This window comes from Oryza glaberrima, chromosome 2 (genome assembly GCF_000147395.1).
Source record: "Oryza glaberrima chromosome 2, OglaRS2, whole genome shotgun sequence".
In the NCBI taxonomy this organism is placed as follows: Eukaryota; Viridiplantae; Streptophyta; class Magnoliopsida; order Poales; family Poaceae; genus Oryza; species Oryza glaberrima.
In genome coordinates, this window is record NC_068327.1 from 12,402,273 (window position 1) to 12,423,727 (window position 21,455).

Here is a 21,455-nt window from a genome sequence, read left to right on the forward strand (position 1 = left end):
ACCTATCAAGTATCAAAAAATACCTCCGAGATATTATTCCGTCTGAACGGGATGGCATCCCGTAGCATTTTTCCTTAGTAAAAGACGTTGTAAATTAAGCGGGGATTAGAAACGCGAGCTGATCGGTCGGCCCACTGTTCTGACTGGGTCTAGTTTAAAAATAGCAGTCCGACATGCAATGTTACCCGCACTAAAATCCCGGTTACCATAGTCCATAGTACGAATTAAGCATTGAAGCAACTACCTGACCAGTGGAGCCCGGGCCAAATCCTCGTCCGTCCGCCCCTCTCCTGGCGGCGATACATCATGCCCTCGCGGTCCCCGCCGTCGACGCCTTCGCGGGTGCAGGCGCTGTACGACCTCTGCAAGCGCACCTTCCCGCCCCCGTCCTCCTCCTCCTCCTCTCCACCGCCCGACCACGCCATCCGCGCCGTCTCCTCTCTCCTGGGTACACCGCCTCCCGCCGCGCGTCCACTCTCATCTCATCGTCCTGTCTGTCTCTTGTTAATTATGTTCAGAACTCCACGTTGCCAGCACCAATGCCCAGTTGGTTACTTTACTCCATTCGTTGCAATATCTCTTGTACGCCGATTAATACGGTGAGAAATGATGTGTTTTGTGTTCAGACACCATCACTCCTGCGGATGTTGGACTCGGAGATGATGATGTCGATGAATCAAACATCCTGAAGGACTCACTCTCAGCAGTGACGCCGCCCTTCATGTATCTGCATGTCTACAACTGCGATGCCTTCTCTGTAGGTTCAAGTTCAACATGGATATCTCTTCCTGTAGCACTTTTGCGACCGAAACCTCTGCTAATTACTCAGCAAATGGTGGTGTTTCATGTGTGTCCTGTAGATTGGAATCTTCTGCTTACCAACTTCAGTCACCATTCCTCTCCATGATCATCCGGGAATGACTGTGTTGACCAAATTACTGTATGGCTCGATGCACGTTAAATCGTATGATTGGGTGGAGCCTGCTGTTCTAGCAAGTAACAGTAACAGCAAGCCAGGTTGTTTTCTGTACTCTGTTTCAATATGTGTTTTTTTTATTTTGTTTATCTATTATCAGCTATTAATATATACTAATTGTGGGCATGGATTTATTAGTTCCCATGGAGTAATCAGTTTCTTGTCTCTGAGAATATATAGAAGTGTAAAACATTTATACTTGCATTGTTTTCAAGAGTACCAAGTTAGAGCATCTCCAACAACCTCTCCAAATCGAACTCTCCAAACACGCATATAGCCAACTCTCCATCTAATTTAGCTAGTCAAATTAGATACTCACTCCAACAGATTCTCTATTAATCCTCTCCGAAATAAAATCGGACCCACGTGTCAGCCTCACCCCCCTCTTCTTCCTCTCTCTCTCCCCCTTCCTCTCTCTTTACTTCTTTTTCCCCTTCCTTCCCGTCGAGGCGGCCGACGCATGGCGCAGCGGTGAGGCGGCACGGGGAGGCGGGAGGCGGCGCGGGGAGGCTGCAGGCGCAGGGCGGCGGGAGGCGGCACGGGGAGGCGGAAGGCAGCGATGGCGACAACGGTTTGGGGAGCAGGGATGGCGATGGCGGCAGCGCTGGGAAGAGGGAGGCAGCGGGAGGCGGCGCAGGGAGGCGGCAGGCGCGGGGCAGCGGGAGTCGGCGTGGGGAGGCGGAAGGTGGCGACGGCGATGACGGCGGCGCTGGGAGGAGGGAGGCGGCGCAGGGAGGCGGCAGGCGCGGGGCGGCGGGAGTCGGCGTAGGGAGGCGGAAGGCGGCGACGGAGACAACGGTTTGGGAGGGCAGGGATGGCGATGGCGGCGGTGCTAGGAGGCGGGAGGCGCGGGGAGGCGGTGACGGCGACAACGATTTGGGGGGCGCGGCGGCGGAGCTCGGGACGGGGATGCGATGGCGGCGGCGCTGGGAGGCGGGAGGCGGCGACGGCGACAATGGTTTGAGGGGCGCGGCGGCGGAGCTCGGGGCGGGGATGGCGATGGCGGCGGCGGCTCGCGATGACGACCTCGACGACGACCCCGACGACGACGACGGCGCCCTGACGACCTTGCGAGGAGTACAGTTGCTGCGGGCCGGTTTGGCGAGGCATTTTGGCTGGCCAAATCTAGCCAGCCAGCCAGCGATTTTGGCTCGGTTGGCCAGTCTGTTGGACCTCGTTTTTGTGGTTGAATGGCTAAAATTTGGCTTGGAGAGGCTGGTAGAGAGGCTATTGGAGATGCTCTTAATGAACAATTTGTGTTTCTAACACAGTAGTGTTGCTACTACCCAACCCGGCCTATTGGTTGCTCAGTGTTTTTTAGGCTATCTTCGTTTGGGGTTGGGAATCCTTCCACTGGCTCGCAAAAATGTAACACCGGATTAGCACTTGATTAATGAAGTATTACTCCGTTTAACATTTTTTTCTAAAAGACTTGAAAAATAAATTAATATGATTTTTTAAACTTGAAAAATAAATTAATACAATTTTTAAATCACTTTTCTATAGAAATTATTTTAAAAATATACTGTTTAGTAGTTTGAAAAGCGTGTGCGTGAAAAAAGAGAAAATAAAAATTGAAAAATGTCGAACATACCCTTACACATCGTTTTAGATTGGCTTTCAAGATTTTTTATGGATTGTAATGCTTCTTTTTTTTCCTCCTGATTTGTAGTGAGACTTGGCGAGTTACATAAGGATGATGTTATGAATGCCCCTTGTCCAACCGCTGTTTTATATCCTCAAAGTGATGGGAACATACACTGCATTACTTCAGTGAGCTCTTGTGCTTTTCTTGATGTCGTTACCCCTGACCCACAGTACCAGTTCGAATCTACTGGGCATGTTTGCTCCTATTTTCACGATTACCCATTTTCTAGCTTCTGTAAGTGAAACCCCTCACTGTCATCATGTTACATGTTTGTCAGGTTTCGTATTTAACTTAACTCCACTTCTTTGGTGGAGGTAAAATACTAATCATATCTGATATTGGTTCAAAACATATATACACCCTCCGTTCCATAATAAGTTCACATCTAGCTTCTCAGGTTTATCACAAAATAAGTTTATTTCTTAGTAATCATTATATCGAAATTTATAAAAGTAGAGAATAATAAATGTTTTGGGAATAGATAAATAGATAAATGATTGTATTGGGATTTGAGAAAGTGAGGGTATTTTGGTCTTTTTGGTTTTGTATTGATATGTAAGGAATGAACTTATTTTGGGACGGATGGTCTATTATTTAGTCACTGTTCTATTCAATTTTTTGGTGTTGGAAATAACAATTACCACGTACATTAGTACATTGTGTTCGTTTATCTAACAAAACTTGTATGCAGTTTGATTTTATCACTAACAACTTGTGCTTCAACTACAGCGGTTGGACATGCAAAAGTAGATGATGTGCCAGATAATTGTGTTTGGCTTGAGAAAGACGAACCAGCGAATATTAATGGGCGCAATGGCATGTACGCTGGTCCTACTGTACAGGTATTGCTCAACTTGTAAAATGAACTAGAGCAAGTACAATAACGGATTATAAGTTAGCTACAAACACATTTTTTATTTGACTGAAAGCTAGCTACAAACACATTTAAAGAAGAAAGAAGAAAAGTGGCTACAGATTTATAGACAGCTGTAGCATGAGCTCCAAAATATTATGTGGTGAGCCAAATATTAATAGTGTAATATATAATTATATAAAACTATTATATGGGTAGGCTATTAAAGTGACGGTAGATGATGTGTTAATTTTTAAAGCTAGCTATTTGACTATACTATTAAACTTGCTCTTTGGCTGAGTTCATTTGTGCAAGTGCAAAACTTTCTCTCGTTTTTTTGTTGACTTTTGTCAAACTATTAAATGGTGTTTTTTTCGTAAAAAAAAATCTATAGAAAAGTTGTTTGAAAAAAAATCACATTAACCGATTTTCCAAGTTTTTCTTAGTTAATACTTAATTAATCGCGTGTTAATCTGTTGCTCCTTTTTCACGTGCATGCTTCCCGAAGTATTTTAAAACGTTGTGTTTTCTATAAAAAAGAAGATAATGGTTGTGGTAGCGAATCTACCACTCACCAATTGTGCTGTATTTTTTTACCAACTACTCCTTTCTGTAATTTAATTTTATAAAACGGTCCTTCTACAAATTTTTAATAGCTTATTTCATCTCTTGAATTTAAGTTTACCATGTAAAAATTTCCACACGGAATCAAGGATGAACTTGTTCAAAAACCTTACAATTTATTTGTTCCAAAAAAATGTTAGCACGTGCATAATTCATTTTTTTTAAATTACACAGTACAACACAAACACTCACAATGCACGCACACTCACCGCTACCCCTATGAGCATCTTCGAAGACTAGGCCGGCAAATCCATCCTAGAGATTGACGAAGTCACCACAGGCGTCTCGTTGTCGAGGTGTACGTCGTCTACCACTGAAAGCACAAAGCCGTTAAATCCGCCTATCACTGAAAACACAAAGCCGTTAAATCCTGAAAAATTCACTCCCATGGAGAGTCGAACCCAGGACCTATAATGCTACTGAAACTCTTGTAACCACTAGGCTACAGGCCCTTTCGCATGCATAATTCATTTTTATCCATAGCAAAGCTGGGTATTAACTAATTTTTTAAAAAAATCTATAGGAAAATTGCTTTAAAAATTATATTAATCTATTTTTTAATTTTTTAAAGCAAACACTTAATTAATCATTCGCTAGTAGATTAGCTCGTTTTTCGTGAATGAGCTAAGTACCGAACCTGCTGGTCTAACTTAACTCAGCCTTGTATGAACTTTAGGCCTGTACATCCCTGTAGGGTGTACATGCGAGTTTTTAATCCTTTATTCAAAAAGGTATGGCTTGATTTGTGCGTATTGAATATTGATGTTAGTTTGTACATAGCAATTGCGAAAAACATACACAATATTGTTTCTGATGGTAATAAATCTGTGCTTTCTAGGAACATCTGCCGTAGTTGATTTAAGTGGACTGAAGCACCCATTTGTGTCCAGATGGGACCAATTCACAGGTATAGTGCTTAAAATGTTGGAGATGCAATATGATCATATTTGCAATTTGCTTTGTTGAAACAAAGGCAGAAGCTCTGCATCATTTTATTGATAGAGATCATCTAGTGGCGACAGTGGTGATAGTCTAGCTATTTTGTAAATGTATTTTTTTAAGTTTATATTTTTCTTTCTTTTTGTCTGTTATTCAAAGAAAGGCTGGTTTAATTGCCGTGGTATCGATATGGTTGGTAATTCACGTTTGGCATTCTGAATTGCTTTTGGACTCTTTTTTTTAACGTAGTACTCCCTCCGTCCCATTTTAACCGCATTCATAAGTTTTCTTGTGTCCAACTTTGATCACCCGTCTTATTTAAAAAGATTTTGAAAAAAAATAAAAAACATTAAGTTACATATAAAGTATTATTAATGTTTTATTATCTAATAGCAATAAAAATACTAATCATAAAAAAATTTCAAATAAGACGGACGATCAAAAGTTGGACATTGAGACGCTTAAAATGAGACGAAGGGAATAGTAAAAGAGCAACGCCCATGTAAAGTATAGTAACAAATATACGCAAGGTAAGTTACACCATATTATTTTGGACATGACACAATCCTCAAGTTGCTGCATTGAGTAAGGGCATGATACCAGTCCAGGAAAGCACACGCACGCGCGCGCACACAATGCCATGTTATCAACCCTGGAAATTTTTACTGTGTATTGATGCCAAACTTATATCTTGACAGATAGCGTCGCAAAAATTCTATGACACCTCTTTATCTGTCTTCGGATGTACTCCAGTTGAAGCCAGTATTAAAAATCATACCTGTATCCGGTAGTACGAAAAATTCAACAAACACGAGAATGTCTTATGTAAAATCGACTCTCGACTTAATGAATAAATAGCATATACCAAAGCATGAAAGCAGACAACAATGTTAACTGAAACCAAGCTTTTACCTTCCAAATTGCAAGTTTAGATTCGCATAGCTGACAGTTTGCACCACTTTGCTTCGCAAACCATAACAGTGATGGCTCCGGGAATTTGAAGCATACAGTTACTTGTGAACATCTAACGTGCACATGGAATCATATACTAGTTAAATGCACATCTTTAGAACTACATGGAGACTGATCAGATATGCTCTAAATCTGTAATTTAGTGAACTTGGCAACAAAAAGGCCACTCGTTTGTGAAGTTGCAGGATCAAATCGCAATGTTTTGAAGATGCTGCCACTTCTGCAAGGCCAACTGTCAGCTGAATCAATCTTTTGTAGCTCTGCATGTTTGCAAAAGAAATCCCAGAAGGTCATCAGGGCAGATCTGTTGAACTTTGACAACTTCAATGAACCAAGACAAACTAAATAATCTTGTTATAAGTAAGGTTCACTTAACCACACTAAGAAGTGAGAATAAGTACACTACTAAAGATTTCCTGACTAGAAGTACCACAATAAATTTAATCAGTCCATTTGAGAAAAATAACAATATTCATCTTCAAAGTAAAAATATAAGGGATATACATAATACTGAAATGAGGAACACGGCTATTCTGTACCTGCTGAAGAGTGTTTGCAAAGAAACTGTTGAACCACATTCTCATTTTGTGCCACTGTCAAGCTATTTCAACGCAAGCCATCAGTAGTTAAGTAAGACATGAAATGCAATAGGAAAAGGTGACTACACAGCTGGGAAGCGATTGAGGAGGCATCAAATATTGGAATTGCATGTGAAGAGATTACTCACCTGCAAGTACTATATACTAGTGATCCACCAGTTTTCAATAATTTAAAACCATTAGTGAGAAGGCGTAACTGCACAACGGATGAAACTCATGAAATTGTGCACTCACATGCTAACGAGATAAGTAATTATATCTAAAATGTACATAGCTTGATTGGGTGCCAACTGTCAACCCTTCAAGCAAGCATCAAGACTGAAAGTAGTACCTGAAGATGAAGCAGGTCATCAGTTCTTTCTGCATCAAGTACACGCCGATCTAAGGTTTTCCATCCCCAGAACTCAAATTTTTGGATGTGCTTTATGGATCCATCATGAGTACATTCTGCATCAACTAGGACCTGTGTGCATTTGAAACGTAACAAACTAAAAATATTATCCAAGCTGTGAAATAAACTGCCAAAGGATATTCCTGCTGGAAAAGTATGTTGCATAGAAGAGTGCTTCATTTCTCTCTCACAAAGTAACAACGCAATATTAAGAGAAGTTCAAAGACCTGATTTGCATCTACATGAAACTCCACTACTAATTGTACTACTTTAAATATTTGCGCAAGCTGATTCTCTGGTGAGCATGCAAGTTAATTTTCTGGTGGACACAGAAGCACTGCTTAATTATAGAAAGGAAACTATCAAGAGTCAAAATGTTACATACACAAAGTTATAAACATGAATACTTTATTGGACAAGGGAATATGGTAGTTCTCAATAAGATGTATTGAGTGCTTGATGACTAAACGAGACACTAGATTTATGTTATGATTGAAGCGTGCAACATTTGGAATGGCTAGGTCTTCAAACTTTTCAAGATAGCACACTAAATCACAAGACATTTCCTTCCTAAAATGATCAAAGTGCACAGATAAAAAACTAAAAATATCATTAGTTTGTTTTCAGTAACACTAAAAAAACAGCATTGTACTGAAGAAAGAAAGGACGGTATTGTTTAAGGTTTCTGTGGAATACTTTGTCATAGCCAGATGTCTGGGCTTCATCATCAGCTGATGGACAAAGAGCATCACATTTGCGTAATCCAACTAATCCTGAATGTTTGCCATAGTATATCAGTTCAGGTTCTGAAGTTGATGTTAGATGAGGTGAACCCGCCATTCTTGCCTTTTTAGACTTTTGTCGGTCTTTCCACGATCTCTTTGAAGTCCATTCCGACAATGTACTTCCATTGTCCTTATGACAAGTTGATCCTGTGATAGATAAGCAACCAGATGCATCTACTCAAGTGCTCCATGAGCAATAAGACAGAAAGCAAGGATTTTACTCTGTTTAAAGAGGCAAACTATTACCTTCTCCATTACCCAAGCTAGAGTTCACAGGTAATATAGAAAATGAAGTCCCATCGGCAACAAAGAGACGACAACGATCTCCGAGAGAATACTTCTGCAACATCGTACGACAGGCCGCAAGACGGTGCTTTGCAACATCAACGCCAGTCAGAGAACCTCTGCCTCCAAGCATATCTGCAAGCATGCAAAGCTTTGCACCTTGCACATGATATGAGCACATCATTCAGAATAATTCCACAACTAACAAATAATCTAACAGAAACTACAGACTTATGACAAAACAATCATGCAAAAATGGCGTTCGAGTTTGACCATCACCAATTTTGCAATGTATATGTAACATAACAATGCTATATCAAACCTATTTGAGAATACAGTTCAACATATATTTCAAACTTAAAGACTGTGTCAATCCATAAATCTGGTTTGGGGCTGAACAGGTTTGGTTTAATCCAACGATGCAGAGAAAGCAGTTACTTCCCCAAAGATCAACCAATCAGGAAAGATAATTACTCTTGTGTTTTATGGAGAAAACTAGGTATTTCTATTACTGCTGAATACATGTGGCGCAAAAAAACAAGTCTAGCAAAGGGCCATTGTTATACACGGTAGACATCTGCCACAGATAAAATACTGGTGTGATGTAATATATAACAATATTGAATTAATTACCTGGGGCAGCACAGAGGTCCAGAACATGTTCTCCTGGTTGAACATCAAGTGCTAAGACAGCAGCTCCAGAAGCTGCATCAATTCCATAGATCTAGCCAAATGTATTTAAAATGTCTTAGCAGGAAGCAATGGAGCAAATAAAAGAACACATGATAGGACATGATTGCACAGCAGCTTTATCCTGTAACAGTACAAGTAGTGTTATAAGGACTAAGGAGTACTTGAGACAATTTCTCTCTTGCACATAAAAGTAAGATGTTTTAAGAGTTCTACCTAGGATAAATTATCTGGCAAACACTTCATAGAATAAAAATAAAATTGCATAAACACCAGATAACATTCGGTTAATCTAGGATACCATTAACCGATTATGCAATCCAATGCGTTTGCGCTGGCCTGTAAAAAAGAACAGATTCAAAAGTAAATTTTAATGTCTTGTCACCTTTCCTTGCTGATAGGCCATGGAGCTAGCAATCTGAACTTGAGGCGGAATTGCGTAGAAATCTGGCAGCCATGAAACCTTGTTGAGATGGCACTTCAGCTCGCTCTGAATCTCTGGAATATGGGGCTCCATGCCTGGTTTTAGCCTTGGAATCACAAAGCAAACTCAACGCAATGCAAGGCAAGTAAACTGACAATAACAATTATGAAAGCCTTCCGGTGATTCATCAGAGCATAAGTAGCTCTGAATCAATCTCAGGCTGCCTCCTCACCTTATGTATCGTGGGATGGTGTCGACCATGGAATACATCATTGGGTCCAAGCCATTCTCCTGGAGGAACTCGAGAAACGCGGGCGGCAGCGATTCAGGGGCGGACCTAGCGTCGGCCATGGGGGCTCAGCCGAACACCAAAATGGATAAATTCGAGATTTAAACCGCTGCCTGCTACTAGAAGTTTCGCGGCGAGATTTGAACCAAGGTGCCAGCCGCTCGCCGCGCCCGCTCCGTGCGTTCCCGGACTCGGGGAGCGGCGAGATTCAGCACAGGAAGCTGCGGCGCGGAGGGACGCCGGCGTTGGTTGGATTCGCCGCGACGAGCGGAGGAAGCGGTCGATCCAGACCTCCCACGAGACGAGAGGCCGGGGAGGGGAGCCACGCATACGACGGCGGGACTCTTTGAAGACGTGTCGGCGAGTCGCTGCTGGCCGGAGGGCGGCGCCGATGCGTGACTGACAACTGATGAGAAGGGCCGGATTGGATATCTGGGTTTTAGGTCGACCCATCAGGCGGACGCTACTTTCAACTGCGTCCCGAGCTGGACACGCTAGGCGTGATAGCGTCCTTCTTATTTTCCTAATTCCTTTCCCCCTTTTTGGAGTACAATATAGTACTACATATTCAATTTTGACATCATAAATATTTCAAAATGTGTTATACTGTTATTTTTTTCTACACGACAAACATAAACAATAGAAATTTGCTTATATAATTTAAAAATCATCAGTGAACACATAAAAACTAGACTAGGCACGCGTCTCTCCATCCTCTTTCTCTACTCCTCTCTCATATCCTCTTCATGGTTGGCCTCCTATCTCTTTCCCCTTTCATGTCCTACTCCAATCCACCCCCACCGCTCACCTACGTACCACCTTCCTCCTCCCCTCATCTTCGTCGTGAGCTTTCCATCCCTTTGTATCGTGGAGATCCATTCAGGATGGTCGTCGTCAAGACTCAAGAGCTTCACTAATTATACTGCCTCCAAAGTCACAAATCGCTATGATGATCGAGGAAGACGCTGACAAGCGAGATGTGTTGGATTTAGTCTCCACTCTCCAAGCTCAACCTCATGGCATACGAGATTTAGATTTTGGAGGACCTCGCCACAGTGTGGCCTCCCTGGGTATTGTGCCCAAAGGCGGGGGTTCGTACTAGTCACCTTGCCCTAGGGCACTATAGTGTCGTCGGATTCCATGCGCGTCAATGGCCTTGGAGTCGGATGACTCGATTTGGTGGTACTTCTCGCTAGCCCATCCTACAGCTCGTCGGTATTATATGCAAGTACGTCATCCTCGACTTGCAACTATTGAACTTTGACAACACCCACATGTATCAAGCCTGATACCTAAAGGTATCACGACTGATATTCAAGCTTGGTACCCATAATCCAAACTTGCCGCACCACCTAGTGTATTAGAGCTGGTGCCTAGGCACCTGGTCTGATCGGTACTGACAAGTACCAGGTTCAGTACAGGGTATCAAGGTAGGGGAGGGGGGACGCACCGTCGTCGCATGGGCGGATGGCAAGCCACATGCCGCTAGTGCTTCATCTCGTCAATGCCTCCCTCCCTTTCTTGTTGTTGCTACAATCATTGGGGTAAGGAGTTGAGTGAGTAATGTTGCTTTACACGTAGGAGATAGACCAAGTCGGATGTAAGAGCTCGATCATTAAAGCATCCTGGTCTTGTGACAGGATCTTGTCCCATAGTTGCTCTCTTTATGCCCCCATTTGACTTGGATTAAGACGAAAATTTTACGGTGCACGTAAAACAAGACAAACCATCCACGCATGATTATTTGAGTTTTAATTATTACAAACTTAGACATATATTTATTTGATATTGCAGAATATCTTTTATATATAAAGTTTTCACGTAAAACAAACCATTTAACGGTTTTAAAAATATACTAATATCTGCATCTTAGGGCAACATCAATGTATATTATCAACATGGGTATCAGTGTGGGACCAAGTGACAGGCGGTAGTAGGAGGAGACCCACTCCACATTGCTTATTTCTGTGAGACGGCAATAAGGTGGGGTCTACAGGATAAAAAAATCAACGCTCCTCAATTCCTTTGTGCAAGTTCCGGATTGATTCCCAAATCCTCTCGCTGTTTCCACTGGCCCTGCAGTCTCCACTGCATCGCTCCTTCCCCGCCGCCACCCGATGCCACAAAATCCGCTCCTTTCCCACCACCCGGCGCCGCCAACCCCTCCGTCCCCACCTCTCGACGTGGCAATCTGCACCCCCTCCCCCCAAAATCAATGCCGCAAACCCCTCCGCACCTCCATCAACATCGGATTCCTCTCCCGCCACCCAATGCCGCAATCCCCTTTATTACTACCACCCGACGCCGCATCCACTCCACCCCCACCATCGACACCGCAAACCCTTCCTTCTCTGCAACCAGGCATTGCTATCCCCATCATCCACGCTGCTATCCACGCCGCGCAAATATGCGTCGGGTGACGTATGATGGCCCAACGTTTTTGCAAAACCCTAAAGGCTCTTTCCACATCTTCTCTTGCCGATTCTTGACGTTGGGCATATAATTTATTTTTAGCACTCTAGGTGATTAGAGCTACCAGCAAGGTGTGCCATCAATCTCGCTTCAAGTTGAGCTTCGAGCCGAGCTTCAGGCTGAGCTTCTATAGGATCATTAATTTCTTCGAGCTTCTCACTAGTGATGGACTCATCGAAATTACTTGCTTTTGCTTCAAGCTGAGCTTCCATAGGGTCATTGATGCCTTGCTTTTGCTTCCATTACAACGGCTAGTTTCCAACTGCTAGATTCTGAACAACCATGTCTTGCTTTTTGGATGTATTCCAACAACTAGATTTTAAATAACCGTGTCTTGCTTTTTGGATGTATTCCAACAGCTAGATTCTAAACAACCATGCCTTGTTTTTTTTAAAAAATAATATATTCCAACAAGTATTTGATAAACATACCTTACTTTTCTATCTATTCAAACCACCATATTATAAAATGTTGTGCTAATTATTATCGGTGTATATTTTTTTACTGGCTACTGAAGAAACGATTTGTTGCTATTATCTGACAAATTAGAGACTACAGAGCAAAATGTTCAGACATATTATGATTGTGGGCTGAATATTATCACTTTATATGCCTTCTACTGGTGAAATATTACATTCATCATTTGCTGAGTTCACAATACAACGTTACTTACCCTACAAACTGATCATAATTCTAAATATTGCTAGCAAGTTAACCATAGAGCATATAGTGACACACTAAGTAATAGGGGAACAAACATAGGTTAGGGATAATTTATTCTTCTGCAAGTTCTGTAGCTAGCTTTTTGAGGACAGCTTCATGCCTATTGAGTTTTGCATCACTAAAATTGACAGTATCTTTTTCCAGCAACTTTAAGTATGTCTATACTTCTTCATCCTAGTTTGTTCCTTCTTTGCTTCAACTAATTTGGTTGTTGCTCTTGTCGCATAAGCTTGCTCCACCACGAGTCACGAGTCACGACCACCTCTCCGGTCTCCCACTCTCCACTCTCCACTCCACTCGCTCTCCGTTCACCACTCCAAACGCGTAGCGCTAGCGCCGCCCGCCGCACGATGAGCGCGGTGCCCGTCGTGTCCTCCGCGCTGGCCGGACCAGCGGTCGCGGTCGCGGTCGCGGTCGCCAGGCCCGCTTCCGGGTCCGTCACTCGCCTCCGTGCGCCGGCGCCCCACGGCGTGCCGGCCGGCTCCGTGCCCTTCGCGTCCGGACTTGCCAACTGCTACCGCCGCTCCGCCGCCGCCGCCCGGAGGCTTCCGATCCCGTCTGCAGCGGGGGGCGGCACAGGTGAGGGACTCTAGGGATTTCTGTTTTATGGAAGCATTCATACGGACTTCAGGTTTCGCATGCATTTCTAGTCTCCAGGGCGAATTGGGGTTAAACCGATACTGGAGATTAGAATGTGTAGGGCACGGATGCAGTTAAATATTCTCGTAAGGAGTTTTTTTACATTGTACAATGATTCAAGCTCTGGATGGGCAATGAGCCTGATCGCTCGGTCGGTTTTCAGTTTCGTTGATGGTCAAGAGGTTACTTGATTTATGGCCCCTAATTATCTCATTTCGCATGTCATAGCCAGAGGACTATCAGCTAATTTGAATGGAAATTGTCAGTGTTACCAATTGCTGAGAACCCCATCACAACTTTATAGTCATAATCTGCAAGCTTCTAAACCCATAGACTTTAGGCCTACATGCATACCTTCAATTACTTGCTTGCAATGCAACAGTTTTGCAATGATTTCATACACATACTTACCATATGAATCTGGGAATTATAGCCTTAGGGACCTGAACATACGTTTTGTGCTCTCTTTGTTTACATCAACTTGAGCTGACGTAATGTCAAGTTGTCAAAATAGAGGACACAGCATTGAGTGCTTTCGCTTGAGGATATTGGTTACATTTTACCTTATTGTATATTTAAATTGTCATCCACCACAACTTCGGGCACTGTGTTTGTTTGTTTGTTTAAAAATATAGGCTTACTGATTGTGATAACGCTAAATTGCAAAAGTTCATAACCACAAAAATAGAAAAGTTGATGAATTTGCAGCCAACTGATTCTGGGAAAAAGTAGATGTGATTGTATAGAAGATAAAGCATATGTACACTGCTTCATTAGTCAAATAAAGAAAGGTACAAATTGTGGGACTTAGAAATGATTATTGCCGTGAGTGGATTCCAAAGTACTACCACACTTCAATTTTGTTTCAATCCATTAGAGTTCTATTACCCCACTTTCAGCTTTCTGACGCCAGATAATTTAATACCATTCAGTGTTCCCCTTGGCAGCTGCCAAGGCCACCTAGCAGATTTTTCCTGCTATAGTGGCCACCTAGCCTCACCTTGGCATTAAGGTGCTTGGTGCTGGCCTGCCTCCATGGCCCATGCTGACGCCAAGCACCAAGAGTAAGATTGAAATCATGGTTGAGGAAGAACTGCAAGTTTTTCATTCTGTTTTTGTGTTTGTGTGTGCATGCACACAGCCTACTCAACTAACATTACATATAGTTCATAGAATCTTTTTTCCCTGACATCAAGCTTGCCTCATGTTACCAAACCAAAGTACCAGTTACATTCTCATGAGTTCATCCATGCAATCAAGCATGATAAGGACCATCATATTCTTGGCAATATTCGAGTAACCAGCAGTCCTGCCTTTTCTCTTACTGCTGATAAGAGTTAATCTGTTGGATATGCATTTGCTATGATGTGAAGAATACACAGTGATACCTGAAATAGTTATTCCACAGAGTGTGCACATTAGACATATGATTCAGCTGCGCTCTCAATGAAGGAAAATAATAGGTCAGAACGTGTGATTTTTTTTTGTCAAGATTGTCATGAAGTAATATAGCAGGCTTATATGAAATATTACTGCTGTTCTATTAGCAGAGCATATTATCTTGTGTTTGAGACTTCAGAGAAGTGGCTTGTGAAATTAATAATGTTCTAGCTTCCTACTCTCTCCATTCTTCAGTAGATGACATTCAAGAATTTTGCACTTGAAGAAAGACATCTTTACAGAAGATCAAACTGCCGTTCCATTTCCTACTCTCTAGACTGCCGTTCCATTTCCTACTCTCTAGAGTAACCAGTTCCCTATCTAGGTATTTGAGCAGATGCTCATGGAACACTAGTGGATTCATGAGCCGGTTATGCCTGAGCACTTATTATTTGTTGTGCATTATACTAGTGAATAGGCAGTGGTGGATCCAGAAATATTTTAGAACCCGGACAGATATTAACTACATCTAATATTTACTAAACAAAAGCTATCTTCAATCATTAGAAAACATAAAAGTCCATTGGAGTTTTTTACGACGAGCTTGGGCGGCTGCCTGGGTTCTCCGGGCGGTAAATCTGCCACCGGTTGCAAGGGTAAATTTTAAATAGCTGTGGCATTATGAAGGGATGGAAGCTTCTCTCCAAAAGTGAATCACATGCATTTAGGAACATAATGAAAGCTATTGACTGTATTCTAGAGCAGCAGGTGTAATTCCATCAGCTTTCTGCCATTGAAATTTTGTTCAAAAGTTTGTGTCCAATAAATGATTTCTAATATCTTAATCATAAGAGAACTACTCATCACATCTTTTTATACTTTGCCTGTAGTTGGGGATGCTTTTGTTATAGAAGACACAACAAATGTGAAATTTCCTCGAGAGATAGCTGTTCCGGGCTACACCGAGCCTTTGGTTATTCTTGGAACAGGTACATTTTCTTGTCCGTTTCCCTACGGGATTAAATCGGCTTGACTATGCTACTTCGCATCCTTGCTAAAAGAAATACCTCATAGGTTTTGTTCTGTAACAAATAGCATGGTATTGTCAATCCATTCTTTAACCAATTGACACAATGAGAAGAACCATTTGAACTTTTCATCAGTCATTACATATTGCTGCTTTAGTTAGTACTATAATGGACAGTTTTTTGGATAACTGTCCAAAATATCTGCTACAGTTCGTTGAATATGTCTTATCTACTTATATCACATAATCATTTTTCTTTTAACAACTCAACTGAGCTACACTAGTTGGCTCTTGTTCTAGGAATATTTTTCCCTGTTGAAGCATCTAATCTAACTATATTAGTCCTATCCACCAGTTTAGGTTACATAGTTTCATGCAAAACATCATGATGTTTCCAAATTATGCAAGGGTTCATAGTAATTTATGAAAGATTTCATGAATGAACAGTTGACCACAGGCTTGGAGCAGCTCCATGTTACACGTGCATGTCTGGATGGTCTAAATACTGAGTGTATATAACTCGACATTGACAAGATGGCTAGAGGATTTCCCATACAGTGTCCAGTAATGCTCTGAGCTGACCAAAGAAGGAAGGGAGGCCCGTCACATAGATGTGCTCTCCTAGCAATTATATATAGCATCAAACTAAATATTAACCTGGCAAACTAGATGGATATTAAACAGTTCAATATTTTATGAACAATAGATATTATTGTTGGAAAATATGACAGCGTTCCTACCCATCATTACTGCAGTCTGCAAATACTGCAGATCATGCTGATACTGGATAGTATTGTTGTAGTACCTAGGACAACAGTACCTCAGTGAACTGTCATGCCCAGTTCAAAAATGGTGAAGCTATGGCTTATATAAGTTTGAACTATGCAGTCAATTTCTTTCACTTTGAACACTAATGTAATTGTAGATATTCAAATTGGCCATAACTTTTCTGTTTGTCTAAAGTAAAAAGGTTTGCCATATGAAATTTACACAATTAAACTAGCTCTAGAAACACTTCCCTGATGGCATACTTTCTATGTGACATTAAGAGACAGAAACTACTAGTCAAAGTTGTCTTTTTTTTCATGAGTGCGGATTTCTTTGGACAGTTGCTGCAGGCTGGCCACTAAGCAAGGTAATGAAAGGCACACAACAGCTAGGCGCATAGCAGCAGCAGACCTTCTGTTTAGAGAATTCCTTATCCTCATAATAGGTTTGGCTTGCTAGTTTACTCTTACCTATTAGCATACATGTTAGTCTCATGTGTTAGTGGTGGCTACAATAAGCCAACTAACTATGTTCTTTGGATTAAGAAAGAATGGGTCCATCTAGTTCCTCCCAAATGTTGACCCTTTCAGTCTGAAGTATACATGTTTCATCCCTGGCAGCTGATGCTGCGCCAACTATCCTCCCAGTAGTGTTTACCCTGTCATGAACTCTGCTCATGATCCCTTCTTGAAGACTGCAATTGTAAAATATATCTATGAAACACAAGCAATATGTATTTAGTGACTGCTGATCAATCGACTGCATGAATGGGCCTAAAATAATCAGCTGCATAAATGAAGAAATGTGCCAGATGGAATGTTATCGAGTGTCACTGCATCCAAATCTTCACCGTTGAGTTTTTTGTTGTTAAATATCATCCAGTAGGAATTTTTTTTGATACTCTTTGTGTGATACCATGTCTAAATTTGGTCTATATTCTGACTTGAATTGGTGGATTCCCACATGATTAGCTACAGTTATGCAAGAGTTAATAAACTGTTTGGGGAATAACCACACATGCCCAGCTAACCTATTTGGCTATTCAAGGCAGAATACCTAGATGTTGGTATGTGTGGACATATCCACATTGGAAAATCCGCATTGCTAACTACACCCTCTTCCAATGTGGAAAAAAAGTAAGCTTAGATGACATAGAAAGTGTTAATCTGCATTGCATGAGTTTTTTTGTATGCATATAAATTGGTAAAAGAACTGTTTAAATTTAACCTTTAAGTGTGCCATATTATATTTGTTTACAGTTTGCAATTTGAATTTTAGCTCACTTCTAGGTTACAGAGAGAAGTTCTTTCTAAAAATATATGCTGCTGCATTCTATGTTGATTGCTCAATCGGCGTTGACACTATGCGATGGAGAGAAAAGGTTGGTATTGAGACCTTTGATGCTTCCTCAGTTTTTGACTCCATTTTTAAAGGTAAGTATCAATTGCCAATGAAAAATGCTCACAAAATCATAATATTAGCTGATGGAAGCTGTGTTGTGCAGCACCGGTTGTGAAATCATTGAGTATAATTCTCGTTAGAGATGTTGATGGCAAGACGTTTGTGAAGGCTCTAGATGACATTATTGCTCGTCAAATAAAAAAACCAAGTGCTGAGGAAGAACAGAGCCTGTCAACTTTCCAGAAAACCTTTCTAGGGCGTAGTCTGAAACAAGGAACAACTGTCTATCTAACTTGGCTTGAACCCTCGAAACTTCTGGTGAGTCACATTCAGTTTTGCTTTAATATGACATTCAAAGGTTGAAAATACATCATTTTCCATTTAAAATAAATCTGAATTTCATGAAAATTAACTACGGCGTCCAGTACAATTATTTTTTTAAAAAAGGAGTACTTTCTGTTCTTGTATTCCAGAGAATAGATGCCATTTTTCATGCACTGACATATCTGCCAAGTGCCAACTCTTTAACAAGTCAGGTGTTCTTACTCATTTGTGACAATAAGGTTAATGCCTGTTAACAGAAACCCAGGCATAGGGAAAGCTTGAATGTTATTATTGGCAAGAAACAGTGTTATAGACTTATAGTTCAATAGGATTAAATGCAAGAGAGTATTTAGTGTTTCTATTTGGTAGGCCAGAATACAATATTAATGGAAGAGAAAATATCTCTTGAATCTGAAAAGGTATACTGATATTTATGGAAATTGTGAAACAATTTGGTAGGCCAGTGCAAAATATTATTAGGCATCCCACAAAAAATTTCAGTCAGTAACGATCTTTTTTGTTTTTCCTTCATACCTCGTGTTAATTTGATGCAATTGTTTTCTATTGAGTAAATTGCATTTTGCACTGGGTAGATTGTTTTGAGTTTCACTTAAGAAGCTAGCAGAACTAAGCCTCTCTTTAACCCTGAATAGAACTTGACCTTTGTTGCACACCCCAAATAAAATTTTGTAGTATTTGACTATTGTTGAAACAGTGTAGGCATAGAGAGCAACAGTTTGTACCCAACTGATTGGGCTTGTGCAAAGTGAGACTTTTGGATAAACCAGCGTAAAGTGAAACTCTAATAATCAAATGCTTTGCATTCTTTTAGGTGTTCTGCTACAGATTTTCAAGATTGTGGAATAGGACACCTGAATCAAGTCAGATTCTAACACCTGTATCAGTGTCAATATAAAAACTGAATGATAGGCAGCTAATAGGGTGATAGCATCGCAGTTATCTGTGAACATAACATACTTTAATATGATACCCTTTTTTACATGAAGTATCTAGCATTATTGTAGGCACCTTCCAAGGATGCAAATCAATACCCATTTTTACCTTCCTTACAATAGAACTTCAACGGAACAAGTTTGCAGAAGAAGACAAATTTACAGGACTCGAACTGATATTTCTGTTGCTGTAGATCTCAATTGCAGGAAACCAAGATCCATGTCAAGTTGATGCTGAAATCACATCAGCCACTGTTAATTATGCGCTATACGATGGCTTCTTGGGTAGTTCTCCAGTATCCCCTACTCTGAGATCTTCTACTGCACTACTGCTGGAGGCTATTCTTACAAAGTGACAGAAACCGAAATCATGGTTCGCTAAGACAAAGCATGCGCTGAATCCTGATGGGTGAACAATTCTAGTTTGGCCATCAGCTCATCGCCGACTACAAATTTTCATCTTAGAGTTTATTTTTAATAATTTTTAATGTTTGGTTATATATATGAATATCTAATTAAACTCAAATACATTTCTAACATGAACATTGGTGTTATGTATCTGCTTAGCAAAGATATTTCACTAACTTTAATAAGCGTATTGGAATTTTGTAAAATGATATATATCTTTATATACTAGATTTTCACCGGGGATGTTTCATGCGATCTGAAGATTGTTATAACAATTTTCCTATTTTCTGGTCGCCTTATATTTTCTCTTTTCTTATTTGTCAGACGCCTGAAGTTGTAAATAACTTAGTATAACTTAAACTTGTAGACTGAAACATTTTTATATTGTAAGCACAAATAAAAGGAAGAGAGTGAAACTTGTACATTGGTATTTATTTCAGTTTATATTTAATTGTTAGGCATTACAAAGGAAGAAATAGAGTGAAATTCTATGAGAGCTAATGGGCTCGATGAATGAAATAGTGTGATCCTAATCAGGTTAATTTGATGAATTTAATGACTTGGTACATGGTTTATCCGTTGAAATCGCATACTCCCTCTGTTACATATTATATGTCGCTTTGATTTTTTCTTAATCAAAATTCTTTAGATTTGATCAAGTTTAAATAAAAATTTAGCAACATCTAGAATGCTAGATTACTTTTATTAACGTTGAATATATTTTCATAATATGTTTAATTTAGTTTGACTAGAAATAAGGTCAAAAACGACTTTTATGAAACAGAGGAATTATTATTCCGTACAAAACGTATGAAGTGGATAATAGATCCATAATTGTAGGATAATCATAATATCCAGATTGAGTGAATTTCCTAGAGTTTCTAAACGAATTTATTTATTATTTTGTGACAAGATGAAATACACAAAAATTAGTAAATTCACGATACTCCCACCGGTTCTATATTTCTTGATGTTTTAGATAATAACATAGTCTCCAAAATATATCTTTAATTATGTTTTTTTGTTATAATGCATACAATAAATAAATACAGTTTTACTTTTTGTTATAGTACTTTGTAGGACAAATTTAAATATGTTGTTCTTGTGTTTTTAAACTAATTATTTTAATTATTTCTAATCAAAGTTATAAAGATTTGAACTCAAACTTGTCCAAAACATTAATCTCTCTGTCTTATAATATAGCAACCTAGTAATGGATGAAACTATCCAGAATCGTACTATTAGGATCTGTCCCATCCATTACTAGGTTACTGGAACGGGGGAAGTAAGAATTATGGAATAGAAAGGAATACATAATTATGCAATTTGATGCCCCGTGAGAGTTTTTTTTTTTAAGAAATTCTTGTGAAAAACTTTTCCTTACAAACTTTTGTCGCAGTAGTTTTCATTTTATTTTTTTCTGAGATATTCCAGCTAATCGCAGTAATATTTGCCATATTGGTTTCCCAAGTGCCAACCCTCCGCGCGCACCAGGTGCCAAAACCCAAAACGCACGCGCCCCATACTGCGCCCACCCTTTGGGCTGCCACCGCGCGCGCCAACTCCTCAAACTGCCGCTGCTTCGTGCATATTTATACCCAAGGCAATGGACCACGTCACCGCACTCTCTCAGCACCCATTCACACACTCGCCGCGCCACCACTGCCTGTTCCCGTTCCTTTGTCGGCTCTGGCGATTCCACCCCTTCCCCGCCGCGCACACCTCTCTATCCCATCCATGGCTTCCCGGAACAACAACTACTACCACCAAGGCCCCAACGCCCTGTGGGAGGGCTCCGCGCCTAGGGGTGGAGCTACAACGAAATGGAGGAGGATGCCTCTTGTTTAATTTACTTTACTTTTGATCAAGTTTAAGTTGATGCGTG

At 40.7% G+C, this 21,455-nt stretch overlaps 3 protein-coding genes across 4 annotated transcripts; 2 read left to right on the top strand and 1 right to left on the bottom strand.

The window, feature by feature from the left end:
• The first annotated feature begins 266 nt into the window (after positions 1-266).
• On the top strand, positions 267-5,364 carry LOC127764398 (plant cysteine oxidase 3-like). The gene is made up of 6 exons (XM_052289281.1): positions 267-448; positions 627-757; positions 861-1,017; positions 2,649-2,858; positions 3,354-3,466; positions 4,940-5,364. The coding sequence occupies exons 1-6, from the start codon at positions 307-309 to the stop codon at positions 4,952-4,954; spliced, it is 768 nt and encodes a 255-aa protein (XP_052145241.1). The 5' UTR covers positions 267-306; the 3' UTR covers positions 4,955-5,364.
• A 220-nt stretch (positions 5,365-5,584) lies between these two features.
• Positions 5,585-9,910, bottom strand: LOC127764397 (uncharacterized). 2 transcript variants are annotated; one of them, XM_052289280.1, is made up of 10 exons: positions 9,419-9,910; positions 9,148-9,292; positions 8,706-8,796; positions 8,034-8,231; positions 7,849-7,934; positions 6,943-7,074; positions 6,740-6,807; positions 6,552-6,613; positions 5,953-6,272; positions 5,585-5,818 (listed from the first exon to the last, which is right to left on the bottom strand). In XM_052289280.1, exons 1-9 carry the CDS (start codon positions 9,535-9,537, stop codon positions 6,139-6,141), a joined length of 1,035 nt encoding a protein of 344 aa, XP_052145240.1. In that variant the 5' UTR covers positions 9,538-9,910; the 3' UTR covers positions 5,585-5,818; positions 5,953-6,138. The 2 variants fall into 2 exon arrangements, with proteins under 2 accessions (XP_052145240.1, XP_052145239.1); XM_052289279.1 differs by having other exon boundaries at positions 5,592-5,818; positions 7,699-7,934; positions 9,419-9,909.
• A 2,973-nt stretch (positions 9,911-12,883) lies between these two features.
• On the top strand, positions 12,884-20,264 carry LOC127764316 (fatty-acid-binding protein 3, chloroplastic). The gene is made up of 5 exons (XM_052289178.1): positions 12,884-13,249; positions 15,580-15,678; positions 17,774-17,917; positions 17,989-18,203; positions 19,357-20,264. The coding sequence occupies exons 1-5, from the start codon at positions 13,021-13,023 to the stop codon at positions 19,516-19,518; spliced, it is 849 nt and encodes a 282-aa protein (XP_052145138.1). The 5' UTR covers positions 12,884-13,020; the 3' UTR covers positions 19,519-20,264.
• The last annotated feature ends 1,191 nt before the right edge of the window (positions 20,265-21,455 follow it).